General features: G+C 37.2%; 1 protein-coding gene across 13 annotated transcripts in view; it reads right to left on the bottom strand.

Moving 5' to 3' along the window:
• Nucleotides 1-24,183, bottom strand: part of LOC134531686 (MAP kinase-activating death domain protein) — a 268,039-nt gene that overhangs the window by 141,345 nt on the left and 102,511 nt on the right. For all 13 annotated transcript variants that reach the window (XR_010075065.1, XR_010075066.1, XM_063367486.1 and 10 more), the window contains 6 exons: nucleotides 22,266-22,424; nucleotides 21,055-21,262; nucleotides 13,453-13,554; nucleotides 9,540-9,844; nucleotides 7,255-7,455; nucleotides 1,281-1,490 (listed from right to left, as the gene is read on the bottom strand). Coding sequence is in view for 11 of the 13 variants with exons in the window: in XM_063367486.1 (XP_063223556.1) it covers nucleotides 1,281-1,490; nucleotides 7,255-7,455; nucleotides 9,540-9,844; nucleotides 13,453-13,554; nucleotides 21,055-21,262; nucleotides 22,266-22,424 (1,185 nt within the window). In the remaining 2 variants the exon portion in view is untranslated. The remainder of the gene's footprint in view (nucleotides 1-1,280; nucleotides 1,491-7,254; nucleotides 7,456-9,539; nucleotides 9,845-13,452; nucleotides 13,555-21,054; nucleotides 21,263-22,265; nucleotides 22,425-24,183) is intronic.

Genomic DNA, 24,183 nt, shown 5'->3' with positions numbered 1-24,183 from the left:
ACTCACTGGAATGAACCGTGCTGCCCATCCCTAATTTGAGGGGCGCAACGTATTAGGTTCTTCAAGTGTGCGTGAGAGATAAGATAAAGAAGGTGAAGAGGGCGAGAATTGCCAGCCAATATATTTGTGGGAGGGTGAGACAGAGATAAAAGAGAGCGAAGTGGTCAAGGTCGACATTTACAGTCACACTCTCGCAAGCTAACGATGCTGCTGGTCGCCAGCCTCACACACACGCATGCACGCACGCACGCACGCACACACACACACACACACACACACTCGCGCGGGCGTACGCACGCACGTACGGCGCATGCTCATTGCTCAGTCACAAAGTAGTGTTCAAGGCTGACCGAGATTGCCCAAGCCTGAAAAGTTTGGAAAATTATCCACCCGAGCCCGCCCGAAGTCAAATTTCACCTGCCCAAGTCGGCAAACACATTTACTTTGCTACGTTCCATCGTCAGCCAGTGAATAAAATACAAGTGTCTAAGTCGCCAGACAGTGGCGACTGGCGTGTAGATGCGTGCGCAGCCAGTAGTTCCGCTCTCCTTCCCCTCATTTACCCGTTCACACGTGTTTTTTTCTTTTTTTTTTACGCTTTGAAGGGACGTGGAAAAGATAATTGCTTGAACTGTCAAAATAAACATCGCTGACGGCAAGGGCGGGAGCGCATCCTGTCGGTCTGTCGCTGTGATTATCTACTCCAAAAACATGTCACAGCATTTCAGGATAGCATTGCTCTTATATCTTTCGTTTATAGCAGAATGTTTTCTACCTGATCCACACAAGTTCCTTCGCCACGTTTTGAACGAAAATAACCACCAGCCGGCTAGCATAGCCGAACTCACAAAGGCGATTTTTTTATGTATTTGGATATATTTGTGTGTGTGGGGGGGGAGGGGGGGTGTAAAAATTGGCCCGAATTCTCTATGGTGACCATTCCGTTTATAAGTCCGTTTTTCCGGAAACCGTGAGGGGTCGCATCAGCGGGATTCTACTGTATGTATCTTTTAATACATTTATTTGCTCCACTGCTTCGTGAATAGCCTATTCCTTACTGCACAAAACACTGATGACTCTCTTATCTCATTCTGTGTGATAATCCACATAAGCCACTCTGAAAGCTTACTTTATTCTTTAAAGTTAAGTACTTACAATTGTTCTAGGAGCTTAGAAACAATGCCAGGGCCTCTTGATATCAATATGCTACCAAGCGTGACTACATCTACACTATCCTAGAGCGTGTCTCGGCTCGACAGTCGGAAGCAGGAATTGCTCACCTTGTCCATGTGGGCCAGCAAGCCGTCCTGACTGCTCTGCCGGGTCGTCTCCCTCACCAGCTCCTTGGCGGACACCGCGAACTGCTCGAAGAGGGAGGTCTGGCTGCCCTGGCGGGTCACCCCACCGCCCGGCGACCCGAAGCTCGACGTCCTGGCCAGGACATTGCCGATGCTGGGCTGCCTCTGGGGCCCGGGGCTGGGGGGCGGGGCCTGCAGTGTTCCGACACACCGTCAGCCCTCCGCACCGACCAGAGTTCCCACCACGGGAACAGGAGTGGGACCACTCATCTTTATACCAGAAAATGTGCAGTATTGCTTCCGTTAGTAACAAGAACCATCATCAATTCTTTTAAACGTTTTTTTCTGAGGAAACAAAGAGCATGCACTATCATCCCCTTGACCTTCCCAAGCTAGGAACACTAATTGATAGGGACATGATTATATGGAGAATTGCAATAAAACTGAAATAACACCGAAAAGCATGTCAAAACACCGCATTACACCGAAATGCAAATTAATACCCCACATAGCACTCAAATGCAAGTTATTTTATGGAATTAAGTAGCATTTAACTAAAACTTAACATTTAAAAAAATAAAAATTTTAATGTTTCAAATTGAAGGAATGTCATTATTTCCAAAGAAAAAATTGTACCCGAGCACATAGATAAGAAAAATTTATTTAATTTGTTTTATTTTGCATTACTTATTGGATCAATTAAACCACACAAATGCTTACTAATTTATTTTTATTGTTCCGAATGTATCTGTTTTAGACCAATTTATTACAAATTATTTTATTTTTAAAAATGCAGTATATAAATTTTTTCATTTATTTTGGTGGAATAAGTATCACAAAACTGCTTTTACAAAAATAAAGACCGAAATTCTCTGTTTTAAAAACGAAATCGAAATACAAATAAGACCGTAAAACTGACCATTTCTCAATATACTTGCGATCAGTCAAATACGACTTATACTTGCAGCTCATTTCTATTTAAAGTTAAAAGCGCAAAATTTAAAAATAGGTCATACTTTTAAGCATAATTGTATTGAAGTAAAATTTTTTGTAGAACAAAATAGATATTTAAAAATTCTTACTCTGTCAGGGTATCCACACAAATCTGTAGAAATATTTTTCTGACTTTTCCATGACTTTCCATGACAAAAAACACATTTTCATGACAAAGAAATAAAGATAATCTCGCTTCCACCATCCTTATAGCTTTACTAGTTCAAATACAACTTTTTATACACCAGTTTACTGTGGGTGTGACTATGCACTAAAACACAATCTGGAAAAAAAAGTGTTTAAACAAAGTCTGGGTGACGTCAAACTGGAGCATAGCATTTCCCCTCAAATTACAATCAATTAACATGACTTTTGCAGGTTTTAAAGCACATTCCCTGATATAACCTGATCAATTTCAAGTTCCCTGACTTTCCAAAATGTGAACACTGTCTGTACTTCATTCGCATACTTTCATTTGCAAAAGGCCAAGTATTACAACAGAATACACTAGAGTCCCGTTATAGCGAGGTGTCACGGTTCCGGGTTTGATCCTCGCTATAACCGTGTCCTCGCTATAACCGAATTGGACAAATTTTGGCCCCCAAAAAATAAAAATTTTCCGAATACCTAAAAATTGTGTTTAAACCTGTATAATTGGAAAATAACAGGTTATATTAACGAAATATTAATTTCTGTGAGCAGATGTGTGAATTATCTTTAAAACGATACCCCATAAGTACGGATACGATCACCGATTGCATCAAAATAACCAGAATACCCTACCACGCCACGTAAGTATAGCATCGCGGCCGACGCAGCATTGTCCTGCTATCTATTGTCGACGCGGGCTGTCTGCTGGCGGCCATGTTGGTTCGGGATGTTGCTAACAGGTGGTGCTAGTGTAGCGCAACGATTTAATTCCTTACAAAAAAGCAGGAGTGCGGCTGCAGCAACGCACATACGCCTCAAACGAAATAGTCGCTGGAAAACTATACTTTTTTCATTTAAAGAAACCTGTCAACTTTTTTAGAAAATAAATTTGGGATTAAACTCAAACCATCACCACCCCTTTCCCGGACAGATACCCCAACAACTGACCGAAACAAAAGTTACAAGAAAACTGTCCTAGCGATTCGGAAATAAATGCGGTAGTGCCAACTAGAGGTGTAAAAGTAACAAAAAAATGTGTACCCGTATGTATTCGTTACTATAACAATTAGTACTCATTAATATCGTTACGTTACTCGTTACTTCTGATACCGCATAACATGCTATATTATGTTGCAACAACGAATCCAGTCGTATTGCGTACGCGTACAGTATGACGTCGCGTAAATAATAATAAATAGAATATAAACAATTAACAATATTTGATAATTAAAAGTTTTTGTTAACCAAGAAAAAATTAAATTTCATTAGAGCGGCTTTTTAATATTATCTCTTAAGATAACAACCAAAAAAAACGTGAATATACGCGATTATAAAAACAAAAACATAAATATTTCTAATTTGTAAAAAATACTTTCTTATGTTGTTTCTGTTCCAATCTCAAACTTTGTCTACACACGGCACAGATAACTAACGGAAGTTTGATAAAAGAAAGAAAGGATGGGATTCTATTTTTAAAGCCACGCACTTAGGTGGCGACTGCAAGGTTGAAAAATGTGACAGGCGTCAACGGCAAGATGTCTAGTGGCGAGCGAGAGGGGTGGAGATAAAGCAGACAAATAACAAAAGCGCGCTTCAAGCGATCACGCCGTAAATTCCTCAAAAATACCTCGTTATAGCCGTGTTCTCGCTATTACCGTGCTCGCTATAACGAGATTCTACTGTACTATATTTATATATTACATTGGATACAAAATTTTTCTAAATGATAATCAGCATTCGAAGACAACAGAAATTAACAGTATTACAATGACTAGCACATGCTCTCCTCGCCAAATGTCTCAGTGGCTAACCTCACTCGTAACCTGTTACTTGGTATTCAGATTGGCATGGATCATGCTGCAGACGATTGTGACAATTGAGCTGGTAGCAACCCAGTTTACTTACTGCCTTCCCCACTTTGTAAATGGTTTTATTAAATATTTACTAGGTTTTTATAATCGGAAATGAAATATGGTTATGTTTTCTGGTGTGACATACATAACAGCTGTTTATTCTTTCGAGAGGTATTTGTGCATTGTGAAACGTAAGATTTCATGATCATAATTTACAATTTTTCATGCTATTTTTAGATTTCTGATCATTCACTTCCTTTGAGCTACAGCCACACAGGGCCTTATTGTCGCCGCTATGTTCACGATGTTCGCTATGCGAGTAGAATATAGCCTTCTGTATTTCAGGTGTCACTGGCCACATAAGCTGTGTTCGCTATGTTCGCTATGTTGGCACGTTGCCAGGTGTTTGGTTCTCGTCTATTTTTCTAAAATGTCGCTGACGTCACGCATGGGCAGATAAAAAAAAATCATTGGTTTTCACGTGGAATTGTATTGTACTTCATGGAAAAGTTTTTAAAAGATTACGAAAATATCCATGTTTATGGAATAAATCGCTGGAAGAATGTAGAAGGCGGGACATGCAGGACAATGCCTGGGATTTGATTCCAAGGGAATGTGCTATTAAACTGAGTTGAATTTATCCTAAAATAATTCATAAATTTGGTTTCGTCCTCACAAGCAACTACTTCATCAAATGACAAAAATTCTTCAAATTTGTTTGTTTTTATATTAAATTCATGAACCCATTTATTTTTACGTTCACATACTATGAGAGCCAGCGGAATATTATCATCGTCAGAATCATCATTCAAATTCCATGGCATGCGTCTCTCCGACATCGCAAACTGGACTATCCTGTCTGGCCACCTGGCGCAACGAATATAGCGAACATAGAGTAGCTTTCTGTGTGGCCCTGGCTTTATGGTGAATAAGTCTTCTTTAAGATATTTTAAAATATTTTTGCTTACTCATTCAAGTTGTTATGTGCTTTCACATTTTTCTTTTTTATTATCTGCAAAGGTTCTATGTTTGGGATTTTGCAACATCTCATGACAAGGAAGTAAGGATAGAAAGAGACAGTGATGGTCATGTGAATTCTATGAGCATTGGAAAGACTCGTGAGTTGGTTGAGATTCTGTCAATACGTGCCCGTGATTAGCTGATTTTTCTGTATGTAATGTTGCATCAATGGTCGAAAATGTAAAGTGCTCTGTAATTGGTTGTTGATAGCATCACAAGTGCAGTTTTTTTCCCGCTGTGGGCATGTTAGTCGTTACTTGGGCATCTGCGAGAGCAGGTGTGTTGAGTGGCGGCTTGCTAAATATGACATGTTAATATAACAAAGAGAATAATTTCATGACTGTGGTCCAGGTGGCGCTGTATTCAACCTCGTTTTGGACATTTTGTAAATTAGAACATTCAACCACAAACGTAGCGAAGGCCTTAAGTGGAGCCTTTTGAGTAAACTGATGACCACGCTCAGGAGAAAATGGTCTCTCTGCCATTTGTACCATGCATCGCAAGCGACCACGGGATTTCTTCAACAAACTATAATTAAATAGTGCCCAAGTTATGAACTGATTGGTTTTGAAAATTTTGTTTTTGTACTTTGAGTTTTTTGTTTTTTTGGTGTAAATGTTACTGCATTATGAAATGGCGGCCATGTTCAGTATTTGGTAATAGAAGAAATAAATCCACAAAATTTATTTGTGAATGTGATTATTTTGGCAAAACTATATCACAGACTTATCCTCAAAAAGTAATATTTTCTGTAACTTAAACTATATTTTTAACTTCAATCAAAATTTATTCTTTTGTTTATATATATATATACAATCTAGACCTATTTTGGAGCTAGTCAGAGATCTGGACTGTTATAAGCTGTAACCAAAACTACTATCGGAATGTTGAAAGATTTTTGCAATGATAAACACCCCGTGCCACACATTTTCACTCACCAAGAACATTAGACACATACAACCATAAAAATGTTGCTTTCTTTTCAGTACTTTATAAAAATTTTGTTACTACAGTAAAAAAAAATTGAAAAAATAAAATTTAATTAAAATATTTACAATTTACAATTTGGCCTCCTCAATGCTGTAAAAAAAATATAAGCTTTCACTGTCTCATATTTTCAAATTATTTTATTTAGTTTAACTTCTCGTTGACAATGAGATCATTAGATACAATAATAACTACAGACAAGATTATGTGGTTATTTACGATAAAACCGAAATAACATGACAAAGCATGTCTTTACAACATATACAACATATACATTGAAATGCAAGTAAATACACCATTTAGCACCAAACTGTATTTAAAATCATGAAATCAGTCAGCAAATTAACAACAATTCACTTCATATTAAATAAATTACATCTTTTTTTATAGTAAATTCATTGAATGTAATTTATTTATCATGAATTTACACCAAGATGTATGGACTAAATGGATTGGAAAAAATTAATGTTACATTGTTTGATCTTGCATCTCAAAACATTTTTACATTAATGACATGGGCCATTTGTCAAAACACTTAAAAATTTGCCAAATTATTTTTATTTTTCTGAGCATTCCTGTTGTAGACATGTTTATTAATAATTATTTTATTGTAAAAGTGCATTATGTGTCAGATAAAATGAGATTATTTTGGTGGAAAAAAAGTATTAAGCAATATTTTAGTTTCACCCTATTTTTATGAATAAATGCAATATATAAAAATACAAATGACACTGAAATCACCTGTTTTAAAAACTAAACTGACCTAAAAATAAAACCATCAAATATTATTTCTAGTAATAACACACGATGGTACAGAAAAGGAGCATCGGAAAAGGAATTGGCAATGACCAGCATATTCCTGGAGTGATCTAAATCAGGATCCGAGTCGTCGGGAATGCACGACCACTGCGCCACCACGCTTCGTGCTGTCGCAGTTGCCAGCAGTCACTCACGGGAGTGATGGAGCGGGCCAAGCGGGGCGCGGTCTTGGGCGTGCTGGGCCGCTCCCGGTCGGAGCTGGCGAGCGAGGCCTCGCTGCCCAGGCTCGGCGTGGGCGAGTGGTGGGGGAGGGACGACTGGTTGCTGACCACCGTCTTCGGCGTGGTCGTCGTGGAGTTGGAGTCGGACTCTCCTCCCGGACTGGCCACCTCCTCCTGGGCAACACCGGTTACCACAACGCTCAATACTTATCACAGGATCTTCAAATGCTTGCAGAAATGCTCTAAGAATGTTTTAAACAACAAGTAGTGTTTACCAGACGCCCAGTAAACAACAAATAAGCTCTTTGTGTGGATTGGATGTTGTAGCAGTTTACTGACTGTAAAAATGATTCAGGCCGAGGCAGAGCTAATAATAAGGGTCGGAGGTTCCAGGATGTAATGTTTCCATTCAAGACAGAGTTGAAAACATAAAATTAGACCAAATAACTTACACCACTTGACTGATACTGCTTCTTTGCTTAAACATGATGGGAATTAATGTTGCAAAGAATAATGACCAGAGATAATATTGTGATCATGCCTTAATCACCTCTCTGACATACACACTTATCCTGGGTCACTGGGAGGAGGGCAGAAAATATCCTGCAAATGCAATCGAGAAATGCAGCACCTGACTGTCTGCGATATTAAGACATTCAGTCCAGCTCCCTCAAAACTTCCCACGAAGTTAAGAGGGATTTAACAAGGCTTGAGAGGATTTCCTCTACACGTTACTCTAGAATTAAAGATTACATAACGAGCAGAAGAATAGCATTTAAGAAAAGAAGTCTTCAGTCATCCTGGGTCACGTCTGATGCCACCGCAGACCAAGGACCCTTGAGCAGAGTCAGTGATTTCGTAAGAGGTTTCTCTGCATGCTAGTTTTATGAAAGAAAAAGTAACTGAGAAGAAATAATAACTAGCCGCCAACGGGTAGTAAAATTAAACACAAGTAAGGAGGAGGGTTGGGAGGAAGAAGTTAGAGGAGTGGGTGACTACCATGTCTCTAGCAGATAAAGGAAGACCGCATGTTGAGGGCGTACGGTGTTGTGGTGAAATTATCGGAGAAAGTTAGTGGGCGCCACCACGTGAGTGGGCACGTGGACCCGGCTGGAGACCCTAACCCAGGGCGTTACGTCGCCCGTGTGTGGCGAGATATTGGCCCTCTAGATATTAAACGCGCTGCTCTCGACCCTACCTAAGCCCGCTCTCAGCGTCGGGCACGCTTCTAATCCGCAGTGGGTTCTCAGGGCGCCCCACACGCCGCCGGCCAGGTTGGGGTCCCACGTGGTCCCCCCCGAACACAAAGACACGTAACACAGTTAATTGATTTATTTTACTCACAATTTATATCCGTACACGTTCCTTCACTGGTACAACTGCGAAAATCGCCCGAGGCACGAATCAGATTAGAGGAGGCTGACCACGCACGTGGTCGCCTCAAGGCAGCGACACGACCGCCCTCGGCCGGCGGGAGAGAAAGACTGGGATGAGCTCATGGTTTGCAGGTGGCAACATGGCGCCCTTCGCGCCGAACACAATTACCGTTACACATTCTGCGATTCCGTGCCCCGGCGAAAGTTAAGTAAATCATAGCTTAACATTAAAAATTATATAAAAACTACTGGCAATTTAAAGTACATTAATATTTACTTAGTTATTGAGAATTTATATAAAACATTCCTACCCTCGTCCAAGTCCGTGCCTATTCGGGTCCGCCCGGGCAACGTCTATAGTTTCTTAATTAACGTAATATTTAAATTAAGGAAATACACGGGTACACTGCAACAAAACACTGGGGCGAAAGAATGAAAGAAAAAGGGTTACAATATTAATTAACACATTTAGGGGTGCGGCGCACTGCATCTAAGCGCCCTCTTGCCGGGCTAGAAACACACGCACGCACGCACGAGCGGGAGGTTTGAACTGAGATGGTGGTTGGGCAGTGTCATATCGGGCTCAAAGGGGCCGCAAGCCCGGACGACGTCAACGTTGACACAGTGCCGTGTCGTTTACTGTCCAATAAGCTGAGAGGCAGTACAAAAAGACTTTACTTGTACTCAGAATTCTACTGAAGACAAATATAAAGTGCAAACAAAATTTTAGGGTGGCCCTTACTGTGAAACAGATTATCCAGCTTTTTTCACAGGATTTTAACTATCAGGGCATCGGCAGGCCCCAAATAACACGGATGTTCGGAGATGACAAGACAGCAGGTAGCACAACAAACGAGAGAATGGGAGAGGTGCAGGACTCACCACAGCATCCGTCCGGACAGGCAGCGGCACGGCAGGCGTCTCGCCTCGCAGTCGAGCCCCGAACTCCAGCTCCGAGTCGCGGTTGAAGCTGGGCGAGCTGAGGTCGCTGTGGCTGGACGACGTGGACTGAGGGGACCCGGGCCGGCTGGCCTCGGCCTGCACGCCGAGCGTCGAGCCGGGCAGCTGCAGCTCCGACGGCGGGTGGTACACGAGCTTGGGGTCCAGACCGCTCGACAGCGACATGCGCTGGGGAGGGATGGTCACCGAGGTGTACATGTCCTGGTGAGGCACCGACGACTGGAAGCCTGTCGACAGTCACGCGCTCCGTTCAGCATTGTTCATTGCCATTAAATAATAACAGCTATTTTTTTTACTTTGATATGATCCATTTTTTTAAAAAAAAGTATGTAACTGAAATTAACACATGATAGAAGTCAAATGTAAGTATAGATAGAGACAAATTATTAATATTTTTTATTGAGCAAGAGATAATAATTGAGAATGAAATATTTTTAGGAATGATGTTAAATCTCGATCTAAGGCTGAATATAATGAAAGAACAAAAAAAAACACTCCAATTGAACATAAATTACACATATAAAGTTGACCTCTTAAGTCTATGCTTCTTTTTTACATTTTCAATTACAACTTATTCACATAAAAATTAATGACACTTATAAAGTTAATTGCACAATCAATAACTAATTTCCACATGAATAAATAAATTGTAGATACATTAAAAAATATAAAATAAATATGGCAGCGTCAATCGTTAACCATTACGAAAACTGAGGAGTAGACAAATACAAGCAGCGTTAAGAGAATTTCGTAGCATCACTGCTGCATCATTTCTACCTCTCCCCTGCCATCACCCCTTCCGACCATTACAACTAGCATATAACAAGCTACGCTATGTACCTAACCCCTTCCCCTCTTGTCATCTTCCCATTCGACTGTTAGTGCAAGCATTGGAGTGGCGTCACCGCTGACGCACTCTCCTCCTCCCTCGTGCAATCGGAATTTTCGTAATGGTTGAAAATTTTAGCCCCCTTAGCAAAGAAGTTTCACTTCAAAAATCAGTACTTTTTTAAAAGAGCTTTCCAGTACCATTACAACATGACATAATATGTATCACACGAACATGGTTTAACCATCAAGTGTTGCTTTGCATTATTTTACTAACCAATATCTAATTTTTAGAACATATAGTAATTCATTACTTAGGTTCTAAAATGGAAATGAGAGGGGTGGCATGTAACTGTTAATAAACTTAAATTTGTGCCTGCTCAACCAACCCAACATTATGATCACATTGGAATTGAAGCAGTCTGAATTAAACTAAAAACAACCTTTAACAAATTTCTAACACTTGGTAATATCTAAATCCCTCCTCAAACATCCCCATTTATTTATGCAATGAATTTTTACGAATTAGAAGATAAGTTTTCAAATATTTAAAAGGTATGTTAATATTTGGAGACTTTAATTAATGTGCCTAGTGTTGACTGGCTCAACAAACACACACTCTATATGTCACAGGCTCATACTAAATCTAAGGCATTGTCCTTACTTAATTGTATCCCTAGTCGGGTTTGTCTCAGTGTTGTAATAGTAGAGAAATACATGGATCGCCAGGAGGAAGTTGTGTAGCTAAGGTTGGCAAGAAAGGACAGTGGATGGAAGCCAACAAGGAAGTGTGTTTTATAACATTTTATCTTATATCCAGTGTAATCTAAATAAAGAAGTAGTGAACAAAGAATATGAGGTATATTTTTAATTACTATAAATTGGAAGTACAATTGTAAACATAACAAGTGTAACATCAATATTACTCAATTTTTAAGTAACATATTCTGTTGATGCTTTAGTCAAAGAGCATTTTATCCTAGTTCAAATATAAAAATCATCATTGCTATATACTCAATTAATAATAATGTCTCCTCTTCCTACAAAAATTATAAAAAGGTTGACTATTTAGGTCTATATAATGCTAACAAAAATCATGACTGGTCTGATTTCTTTAAGACAATGCATGTGAACTCCTTGGTTGAACAGTTAACTATTTGTTTAAGTGATAATATTCACTCTTGCAAACATATGTATTTTTAATACCCTCATTGGTTCTTCTTGGTATTAATTCAAGCCTTAAAATATAAAAAAAAAAGCATTTTTATAAACTATATAAAAGAAATTCTAACTTGTTACATTACACAAATTTTTATCATCGCAAAATAGCCAAAAGTTTTCTTAAATGTGACATAATGTATTGGACACAAAGGATAAATAATATTATCAAAAAAAAAAATCAGAAATAATTTTGAAACTGTGTCAAGATTATGAAAGATGTTTAACACCAACAACTATCTTTAAATGTGAAATGATGATCTTTCAAATGACCCTACCCTCATATCAAATTGTTTTTTTCAATACTTTTCTAATATATATGTAAAGCCATCCAACCTGCATAACACAACAGCTATTTTAAATTTTGATACTATTTCAGTATCTTTTATATCCAAGAGCTTGACACTTTGGGCCATTAAATCTCTTAAATCCACCTTCTCAACCGGCCCTGAAGGATTGTTAGCAACTTATTGTGCCCTTGCTACAACACATTTTTAATATTGACATCAATACCAAAGTTCTCTCTTCTAAATGTAAAATAGCCAAAGTTATCCCGATTCATCATAAAAATTAATTAATAGAATGTCTAATTATAGGCCTACATCATTGCTTAATGGTTTTGCTAAACTATTTGAAAAAAATTAATTTTTAAACATCTTCATTTCAACACATTTTCAATTCAACTTAAAAAAATGATTATCTGATGGTCGGCATGGTTTTAGAGTAGGAATTGGTGTACGTATATCCAATCTTGTTGCTCTCAATACCAAAATTATCATGTTTACAAGGAAATTTCACATCAAATCCACCCCCCCTTCACCGGCCTTTCTTTGCCTCTTTCTAATCAATGCCCTACAAAGTAGTTAGAGCAAAAAATTGTCATCTCATGTCACATGTAGATTGGGTACTTTAGAGTTTCACAATACCTACATTTTATTTGTAGCAGTACAGACTTAGCTGTGCATGATACAAAAGCAAATGTGTGAAACAACTGGTTCACAAGCAATCAGGTATCAGGTGTGAAAAGTAATAAATAATACATTTGTATATAAGTCCAAACAATGAAGCACTAGGAAAATAAAAATATAGTTTTTGACAATACTAAAATGTCAGATACTAATACACCAATCAAAGTGAAGCTCAGTGAAACAAAGGAAATTAAACTAATAGTGTTTCACACCAACAAAATATGAATTAGTAATTAATTTTTCTTGCTGATTGGACAGCAGATACAAAAACACCTTAATGTTTAATATACAAAATACAAATGAAGGCAGTGCTGATATGGAAACAAAACAAAAATTGTTCACAACAAACAAAAAATAATATTTTCATTCAAGAAGACGATTCAATTAAAATCATTTGACTATCGAGGAGTGAGGAGAACTATACCAAAATTTAAAAAATGGAAAAACACACTTCCTACAGCTGAAAAGTGGTGGTCTGCTTTACAAGGAAGATTACTTTTTTTTTTTTTTTTTGCGGCAAAAAGGAAACGCTGAAGAAGTAATAAAAAATATTCCATTTTGGTTCAAAGAGTGAAAAAATTCCATGGTAATATGGCTCACACAAAACTAAAAATGAGAGAAAATGACAGCCTCTCTCTCTCTCTCTCTCTCTCTCTATATATATATATATATATATATATATATATATATATATATATATATATATATATATATATATATATATATATATACACACACACACACACACACACACATACACTCTCTCTCTCTTTCTCTAATTTAAGGTTCAATACCAATTTTAATTATTTCATTTTACTTACTAGGTGAAAGATCTGATGACACCATTTCTGACACAAAGTCACTTAATGATGAGTATGATGAACTAGTGCTTTCAGCGCCTTCTGAATCCGAACCACTCTCATCTGCAACACAATAAAAGCAATGCTTGTAAATAAATACAATTAATGTACACAAGCACAAATGTAAACAAAAAAATTTATGTGTTGTTTAAAATGAAATACAGTAGTTACCTGCATACAATGCAATGCTTTTTAACAAAACTGCTAAACCTAAAAAAAAAAGGGAGGGGGGGGGATCGAATTATAATAGTAAACTTGTGCCTTGTTGCAGGAAGATGTGAATTTACAACTGCTGTAATTGAAATTTACAGTAACACTTCAAGTATTGAATTGACTGCATGTATTTCTTTCATAGCTTTGTGTGTAACTGCATACTCTAATACTATCAAAATTAAATAACTGATTCCAAAAGAGTCAAGACTGTGCACATAATCAGAAGGCCAAACTCGTGAAACTCAGATTAAATTGAATCTTTAATAAAGATATTACCTTAAGTGCAAAAAATATTATTCTGAGGATTTCACATAAAAGTGACAATCTGGGAATTTTTAGTATGTAAGTATGTATGTAAATGCATTCTATAAATATCACAGGGCTTGATCAAAATGCTGTGGCAACCCTTGATGTCGAAGGACTTTGCACGTTCTACACATAAGTGTCAATATTGTGTGTCTGGGGCCAAAATACTGGGTGCACAGACCGTCGGAGACTCCTTAACAGGGGCATGAGTCTTCACACCCGAAACCACTCCAAAATACCTACATAACCCGTAAGGTCAACATACATAGGTAAACTTATGTAACTAAACCATCTAGAATCCATTATATCAAACCAGCAGTTACAAGTACATTATGCTTAAACAATGGCGGATCATAGAAGAATAATGTTAATTCATAAATTCATATTTTTCTTAGAGGGGTACGCTACACTGACATAAAACAATTGCTTTGTGGACATAAAAGTTGTTGTTGGTTAGAACCGTATTAAGTTTTTGACGCATAAAATACTGCAGAATATACTTCTAAATACAAAAAATCAATACAGTATGTATAATCATTAATGTCAATAAATCTGTAACATTTTTGACGTACAACTCAAATCTCTGTATCTCCTAGTATAAAAGATCATGGTGTAATTTTGGACTCTAAACTGTTTTTTTCATCTTCATGTCAACTCTGTTTCCAATTCCCATAGAACCCTAGCTTTAATTAATTATGTAACTTCTTATGTCTCAAACATTGATTCTATTCTTATACTTTACCTAGCTTAAGTTAGATCTAAATTAGAATACTGTTTAATAATTTGTAAGCTTGTGCGAATATTCTAATTTTCTAATATCAAAACATATAGTTCATTCAACTAATTTTATTAGATTTTGAATACTAACACTTCAAATATTGGGAATGGTCGATTAGATGAGGCTACCTACACTAAAAATACTTTCAAACATTGTAGACGGTTGGTTGGGTTAGTATAATAACATTAAAAATACTATAAAATATTTCTTATGGTTGTTTAGGAATTACAAATTTAAGATGTAATCATCCAGACCTAACCAAATGTTCACATGAATTTACAGAAATTTTAATGTAACAATACTAACTCAACAAACTGTCCACAATATTTTAAAGTATTTTTAACATGATTAACATAATATATGAATCATTCAATCATTACTAAATGATTCAAAACACTACTTTAAATGAAATGTCAAAAAACAAAATACATTCTTAAATCAATGCTATTTGGGCAAACAACCAACAAACAGAAAATATAAAGAATAATATTTCCCTACAACTGCAACAGGCCATCATATTAACTAATTACTTTTATTATAAAACATGTGATTGATTAACGTTCTCTAAAATAAACACAAAAACCGACATGGGTAAACAATTAATGGTAGGCAGTGGCAACGCACAGATATTGAAATGTGAGGTAAAAACTGGTATTTCTCAGAAACTAGTAGGAATATATTAACGCTATTTTCAGAGTAAATACAGGAACGTCTCCAGTGTTGGAAAATGGTATATTCGTAATTTTATTTTTACTTTGCAGAAAAGCCACGACATAAGATACTTATTGAAATAGTCTTTCTGTGGTTAGTTCCCAGAAAGATAACGCAGATTTGCTGGACTTCAGTTCTTTGATGGTAAAACTTTTCTGGTTCAAAATGAGTGGCAAAAAACAGGATGTTGTATGGCTTTCATTTGAACATACTGAGAACCAAAATAACTATTGTAATAAAAAAAAACTGGTCTCTTTTCCAAGCACACATAGACTGTACAGGAAAAGAGAGGATCATACCAAGCAGTTACTTTAGTTAAACTCAACTTTAGTTAAACAAGCCAAAAAATATATAATCCATAAATGTTAATGTGTGATAATATAAATATTGATTTATTTTCAAATAGTGCAAAATTAAAAAAAAAAAGTTTAAAATTTTTTTAGACCTACATCATATTTAACTATAGATTCCAACTGCTCACTGCGCATTCTTTTTAACCCACCCTCTAGAAGTTTCTTTACACAAACTACAGTTGCCTTACATATTCGCTTTGCACTGTTTATTAAAAAAAAATTTTGCAGAATCTGTTTAGATAATCAGGTAGAATAATGTTTTAATTTTCTTTTCAAAATTTAAATATTTCAACAAAATTTTACCTATAGTAATTGTAGCTAGCTTAACCTAACCAACCTTTTACTTTATTATAATTTATCTAATTTTCCAGAAGCCGTTACACTACACATTTACTTTTTCTTTAAATATGTATTTGTTATGATATGAGAACAATAAATTTTAATGAGATTCAAATTCTTACTATTCAAATTCAATATTCATATTTGAGAATATTTTGATATTAGTATTCAATTTGAACTACATAACTGATATTCGCACAGTCGTAGTAATTTGTAATAATATTAACAATTCTGATAGTGAAAAAAATAAAATCTATACAAAACTAATTACTCAAAATCATAAGTCTAAAACATTATCCGCTACCTGAATTAGTTTCCTTTTCTAATTGTAGAATGTATTTTGATTCTCTTTTTTCCTACAATTGTTATAGTACAAGACTTAATTCTAAATATTTTCTTGATGATACTGGTATGTATTAGAGTTCCCCAGTTCAATAGTCACCTAAAACACATGTTATATACTGTGCCAAATAAAAATGATTAGTTTCAATTTTAGTATATCAGATAAAAATTTTGTATTTTAATTAATTTAAAGTTTTGAATTATCATTTAATTGGTCTGGATTTTGTCCCAGTAGTGTTATATTGCATATTGCATACATCAGTTATTGTCTTGTTTGTTGTTCCGTGTTGACATCGTCCGAGCCTGCGCCCCTTTTAAGTCCAATATGCCACCGCCCAAACACCACCCACCCTCCATTCAAACCTCCCGCCTACCCGTGCGTGCGTGTGTGATCGCCCGGCAAGAGGGCGCTGTCGAGCCAGTGCGCCGCACCCCTAAAAACATAAGTAAATATAATTGTGTTATTTGTTTTTATATTCCCTAAGTGCAACGTGATGGCAGATCGGCAGGGAGGGTTTTATGTACTTTTAATTTAAAATAATGTATTAAAATATCATAGCGTTTCCGGACATTCCCGAGGAAACCCGAAGCCAGACAATGATTAAATTTAAATCTTAATAATTATAATTTGTACAATCTTTTCTCTTTATTCATAAATTGTCACATAATTTTTAATGCATTCTTGTCATGTTAATTTAGTTTCCCGTGGCACGAATTCGCAAATATCTTTTAACGGCAATTGTTTCGGCGGGAGGACGCCATGTTAGTCGAGCGAGCCATGATCTCAGCCCAGTCTTCCGCCATCAACGACCGAGAGCAGATGCATCAGCACTTCGGGGACCTCACCGCTTGTTTTCTCTGCCAAGTAATTCTGTTAACTTTAATTTCGTCTCAATCACTTTCTTTTAGTCCTCGGAGCTACTCTCGGTCGGGGGACTGCTTCATTAATTAGTTTACGGCCAGTCTCGGTCTTTTTCCTCGTACTACGTAATTTAATATGTGACCACGTGGTGGCTCATCACCTATAAACCGATTCGTGCCGCGGGCGTTTTGTACAGTTTCAACCGTGTACGTGTGTGAGCTGAATTAGCGGAATAAATCAGGCGTGCGAATTTAACGTATTATTCTTTTATTTTCCATCTGTGTGACCACGTGGAGTGTGACGGCGTGTGGGACGCCTGAGAGCCCACTGCGTAGGTAAAAGCGTGCCCGACGCTGAGAGCGGGCAGGAATTAGTGCTAGATGTTTTCAAGGGGGAATATCACGTCTCACATGGGCGAAGTCACGCCCTGAGTTAGGAGTCTCACCGGGTCCACGTGCCGCACCACGTGGTGGCGCCCACTAACCTTCCATCTTAAAGCCGACCGATCGACCCCCCGCTTACAACAAGTGTCGCCCCAACGAGTGGCCCAACAACAGTGTTTATGATCATGGCTATGTTTATGCTGTAACACACAAGAGTGCAGTTAGACAATTTTGCCTAAAAGTTCACTTGACGATTCAGAAGATTTCAGTTCTCAGAGCTTGTAGAAATACGAACCGCCAGACGTAGGGCCGCCAATTGTAACAAGTCACAATCATGCCTGGCTAAGATGACGACGGTTCCTTGCACAAACATTGAAAAATATCCCGATGATTGTTGCCAGTAGCAAGTAGTGGGGCATAAAATTCTGTTACAGACTTAACTGATTTTAAACTGTTCACAATAATTACCAAATAAAAACGTCCGAAATGAATTTCCACATTTATTCTTATGATGACAAAATTAATACATGTTCTTTACTCTATAGCTCCGGCAGAACACACACGTTTGCGAAAGATGGGAAGATAAATCGCAGTGGGCCAGCGGACCACCCGGGCCTACGCCGCATGTCTGGGGCTTCCAAATACTAATTAAAATTCCGAAAATTGTAAAAACCACTTTTTGAAAACTTCATTGCAGCACGGCCCCCGGCACCCAGATGTGAAACTGTCCGACCTTACATTCTCATGACTTTATACGCCGCCGCCCTCGCACATCCTGTCGACACAGTACTCGAACAACTGACAAACTCCGCACATCACAAAATACTTCAGGAAAATTTTATTAGGTGGGGACTTGCCTGAAATCCTGCCTTACTATTGGCAACAAAATTTATTCTTACAGTTACTATGTAGTGATTCCCCTCTTAGAGGCCTTCCCCTAGCTCTGTCGCAAGTCTCTGTCTTTCTCATACACATTCCGTCACTTTTTAATATAACAAAGAATTCTGGGGTTCCCTAGTCAGATATTCCCACGGTCTAGGCTAACGTCTGTCTCTCTCTTACACAGGATGTGATAAACTAACTTCTTTCGGCACTGCTGTGTCACCGCACGTCTTTCTTTCTCTCTACTCACAATACTCACTGTCTTAAAACCACTATAAAACACATACATTGAAGCAGTTGCTCCGTTTTTCGGCACTGTACAGCATTCATTCCCCTCCTTTCCCCTCCCCATTCCTCCTTTCCCCTCCCTCTCCAATTTCCCCTTCCTACCCCCCTCTTCCTCTCTTCCCCGCCGCTGCACCAGCACTCTCTGTCGAGTGTTTTTCCGGCCTATATATTGCCCGGCCCCTAGCGTATTCCTTGCAGTCGTTCGGGTCTCCTGACTCGAAGGCTGTCACTGGGGCGGTGGCTCTGCGTTCCGGTATGTACTCGGCTGTGAAACTTAACGTCTGTATTTAAGTATTTAAGTATTATTCTTGCTTGCGCGTTGTGGCCGCGCCTTCGTTTTTTTATTGCTGCCATGTAATGTAATGTAATCTAATGTAATTGCCACCAATGTTTGGACCCTTCAGGTTATTTGTTTTGGGTTTACCTTGCTCACGCCGAGTACTGCCCGTAGCATTTTGTAACATTTCTGCGGTTGTATATGGGCATGCCACGATGGCATTGGACACTTCTTGTCAAGCCGCATCATAAGTTCTTTCTTGATTCTGCCTTCAGTTTTTTCGCCTAGCGGCCCATATTACTTGTTCTGCTACTTCACAGCGCTTCGCCACCATGTCCACTTTACTCTTGCTTACTTTGTTTTATTTGTGTGAATGATTGTATGTATTTCGCGTCCCGCGGAAGCGCATTACGATTTGCCCCAATGATAATTATAAACTGCTTTTTAAACCGTAATTATTTATGTCATGTTCCATTTTCGCTCTACAGGCATTTTATTATGAATAAAATTGTAATTTTCTAAAGCTTTATTTTTTGCTTGGCACCAGCTTCCCACTGTCGTTGGGTTTTAATGTAAAAACCCCCTCCCTGCTTTTGTCTTTGTCAGTTGTAGTCAAATCTGCTTCAACATAAAATTATTATTATAAAAAGAAATTTTAAATGCAATAAAATACTGAAATGCACTCTTACATAAACAATAATTTTGTCAGCAATATGAAAAGCAATAAAGTTATAGTTAAAGAGGCTATTTAAAATAATATTCTTAAACATTAAAATTAATTGCAACAATATTACAAACAATCAAATACAAGTATGAAAAACTAGGTCACAACAACTTTGAAAGCTATATAATAAGCTGATATAAAGTTGCTTGACTTCTGGGTTGTAGCCGCGTCCAAAGCAAATATATCACCAATGTTTCGATCAACGTTGCAGTCACCACAATCAGGGTTGAATTACCTACTGAGACCTACTGAGTAGGTAACTCTACCCTTATGATAGCGACTGCAACGTCGATCAAAACGTCGGTGATATATTCGCCTTGGACGCAGCTACAACCCAGAAGTCAAGCAACCTCTATGACCGAGAAAGCCTGCAATCTTTAATCAGCTGATATATTGCATTAAAAAAAAAAAATAATATTTATTCTTTTTAAAATATTCTTGTAAAAACTGGGGAGGGCAGGGTCTTGCAACGTTACAACGTACATGTGTCTTCCTTATTTGACGTCATGTGGTCCCTGCTCGTGTGTGACTGTCTGCGTGTGGTGTCTATATGAATGGTTGGTTTCCCTGCAGGTAGTACCCATCTACCCATAGCGTCAACCTGCTTGTGGTGCCTGGCCACTTGTAGTGCTTTCATTTATTTTGTGTATTTATTTTCCCTATGTGCAGGGGCGCAACAACACGGGGGGGGGGGGGGGGCAAGGGTATTTTGCCCCCCTTCTGAAACTTAAAAGTGGGGGCAAACGGGGGCAAAGAAAGTGCTGTGTAATCAATTTTTAGATAATAAAACTGCTTAAATAGCACCATTTTCCACCTTGAAATACAAATTTTCCCGGGGGAGGACCCCCGGACCCCCCGCTTCAATAGGAGGGATAGATGATTCTTTATAAAAAGGTATATTGCCCCCCCTTTGGAAATTTAGTTGTTGCGCCCCTGCCTATATGTATGTATTGTTTGTGTGTGTGTCCACTATTAAAGTTCTCCAACTGACACCGGACATGTCACAAATATAAATAAATAAAATATACCATCACTACATAGTTAAGGATTCAGTATCATTTCCAAGATAATAATTCAAATTGAAGAGAATAAGACAAACTGCTACCTGTAGGCAGCTCCTGTTGCTTCAGAGAGCGCAAGGCTCCGCTGAGCGAGCTGGACTCGTCCCACACCACGAAGCGGATCGGGTCCAGAGTGTGGGCGTACCACTTGGACTTGTCCCCGACGAGCGTGGGGTCGAACACGCCCGTGTGAACTCGGAGAAAGGCAACGTTGCTCGGGGTGAGAGACCACTCGGCCAGGAACTCCACTGCCTGTCATTGCCACAAAAACAAGACATGCTCAAGCTGCACATTTGCTCTTACAGTCTTGGTTGGTAATTTAACACAAGGTTGGAACTATAAGGTAGAGTAAAATTTATTTTATATATTTAGTTATTTGCATTTGTGATATGCCCACCGACATCTATTACACTTTTATGGTGGGCACGGGAAAAAAATAAAATACAAAATATAGAAAACAAAAAAAAGCTTATAACAACACAGAAACACGGATACATACACAAGACAAACACAGATACATAGAAATATGAACAAACACAATTCTAACAATGAAAACTTAAGTCATGAACCTAAAAAAATATATATATATATATATAAAATTAATAAATTAATGCCTAATAACCAAAGTTATATACAGACATAAATCAAGCAAACATAGGGGGAAAAAATTATGATTGAGCATTAAATATACGTCACTACGATTATATAACAGTGCAGTAAAAGTGAGAGCAGAAAAAATCAATGTATATTTATGGTTGGGCAGATGCAATAATTTTTTTTTAGATTTATTTTATTACTAGAAAGAAGGAAAAAACTATCATGTTGATTGAAATTGTTTATAAGTTAAATGCATTATATTATTTAATCAGTTAACTATTCATACTCAACACTGAACATTTAAAGTAAAAAAATACTACCTCTGAACACATGATTACGTAACTAAGGAAGATTCAAAATATTCAACTAAACATAGTTAAGTATTATTCTTATACTGTTGAAATATAAAATACAAAATAATAATGTAATTTATGTGGTTAAAACACAAATAATTAACAGTAATATATAGAAAATTCTTAGTATTTTATAAACCTTAATATAGTCATAACTTAATTGATAGGGATGTTCATTACCTAAATCAAATTAAAAATTCTTCAAAATTACTTATGATGAGTAATTTTGACACTAAGCAGCTACAAAAGACATCAAAGCTTAACTTTACACACAATGGTTGAATAAATGAGCAGCAATCCATTACCTGAGTTCTGGCAAACTTGTTTAGGAACTGGGACGTCCTGGGGCGAGACCGCAGGAAGCTGTTTATCTGGAAGGCCACAACTGGTCGAGGGTAGAGCCGCAACGTGCGTGTGTGTTCCGTGAAGTTTGCTAGCAGGTTCTGAGAGTTGAAGAACCTCACCTACCACACAGAGAACAGAACTGAGGTACTATCATTTATCACATAAGTCAGTTTACAGAAACATTATGTAACCATCCAGTAGGATCAGCCTCCGTGGTGTAGTGGTCCGCATAACTTAGTAAAAATCTGCCAAGGTCATGAGCATATTTATGCTTATTCCCACACTACGCCCTAGACATAAGGGAAATAAACATTGTAAAAAAAAGTGAGCAAACTTTCAGTATTCGCCAGTGATGTGTGTACCTAACCTCGGTAACAAGCAAATTCATGTGTTTTTACATTTTAAATAAACTTATAATATGGAATTCGGACATGAAATTAAACACAGAATTCTTCAAAATAATGTAGTGTGTCACAAGTATACGAAAAATATTTTTTCAGCAAAAACTATAAAACTTTTTCCCCTTTTTAATACCTAACCATAATTCTGTTCAACAAGATGGTACTATTGCTTTCTCAGGGTTAACCCACCAACATAAGTAATGAATGAACATATTGCATGTAAATGTATCAACGCTCAACCTGCAACGTTTCCCCCTAAACTGGAATAATCACCTGTGTTTTTGAGGTTATACTTCTTTAGGTGCATTGAGGATGAAATTTTAATATGTACCAGAAATGCAATGAAATAAGCTTACATTACACAGCGGAAATTTAACAGGTTGGAAGTCCAATGGGCATGCTTACACGAACTGCTATAGCCACGAGCCAAAGTAGTCAACATGTGGAAACATGCACCTATATATATAAACTTTCACAAATACTGGGGAATGTATTAAGTATATTGGTGTGCCAAAGTAAACCTTATGGTGTGAAACTATCTGGAAAATATTTTGTAAACTTGAATAGTCATAGCAAGATATAATCACAACTTTAAAAACATGTAGGTATCTTTAATTTATTAGCCATGAAAATTTTTTTGGAACAAACATGGCGTCAAAGATATTTAATATTTTGTTGATTCCCTAAAGAATTACAAATGCAATGCTATCTTTTAAGTATTTTTCAAACTAAAAGTTGCAGTCCAATAGATGCATTAAAACAAAATTAACCTGAATAATAATATAACACATATTAAGTAGTTGTATGTATATTTGGTTTTGCTTAAATGATAGAAATCAGTCTGTAAAAACTTCCTACAAACAAACCTTAACCTTACTGACCTGATTCAACATTTAAGATTTAATAGTAAACATTAATTTATATTTTTTTTTTCTACATTGCATCAAATATATGTAAGCTAAAAATTCCTTGTGTCTCTACAGTATGATGAACGCTGAGCTATCTCTACATTTCAATGATAACTACAGATTGTCAAAATTGTAATGCATATTTTTGAATTTCTCCCCATTTCTTTTTATGACTACAAAATAATAGATAAGGTATTAAAGGATAGTTGAACTATTATAAAATTTAATTTGGCACACAAATACACTTAGTACATCCTCTGATGTTGGCGAAAGTTAATAATATACAAATGAATCAATCAAGATTTTTGAGACTTTCACAGATGGCAGCACACTGTTTACACATTTCCATTCCAATTGACTTCCATTCCATTCACAAATTTACTTAAACTAAGTGGCATATACCAAGAGCTAAGATGTTTACACCTCAAAAAAAAATATTTTGTAAGTTTACTGTTTCAGTCTTTCAAAAACAAGCACTAAAGCTCTAAACTTAGCTGTTAAGTTAGTTCAACATACGGAACTGATCACAAAAATATAATACGTGAGTACACAAAAATTCTTCTCAACCA

The sequence above is a fragment of the Bacillus rossius genome, chromosome 5, assembly GCF_032445375.1.
Source record: "Bacillus rossius redtenbacheri isolate Brsri chromosome 5, Brsri_v3, whole genome shotgun sequence".
NCBI classification, from domain to species: Eukaryota; Metazoa; Arthropoda; class Insecta; order Phasmatodea; family Bacillidae; genus Bacillus; species Bacillus rossius.
Note: the sequence above shows the minus strand (reverse complement) of the source record. Positions and strands in the feature narration are given on the sequence as shown.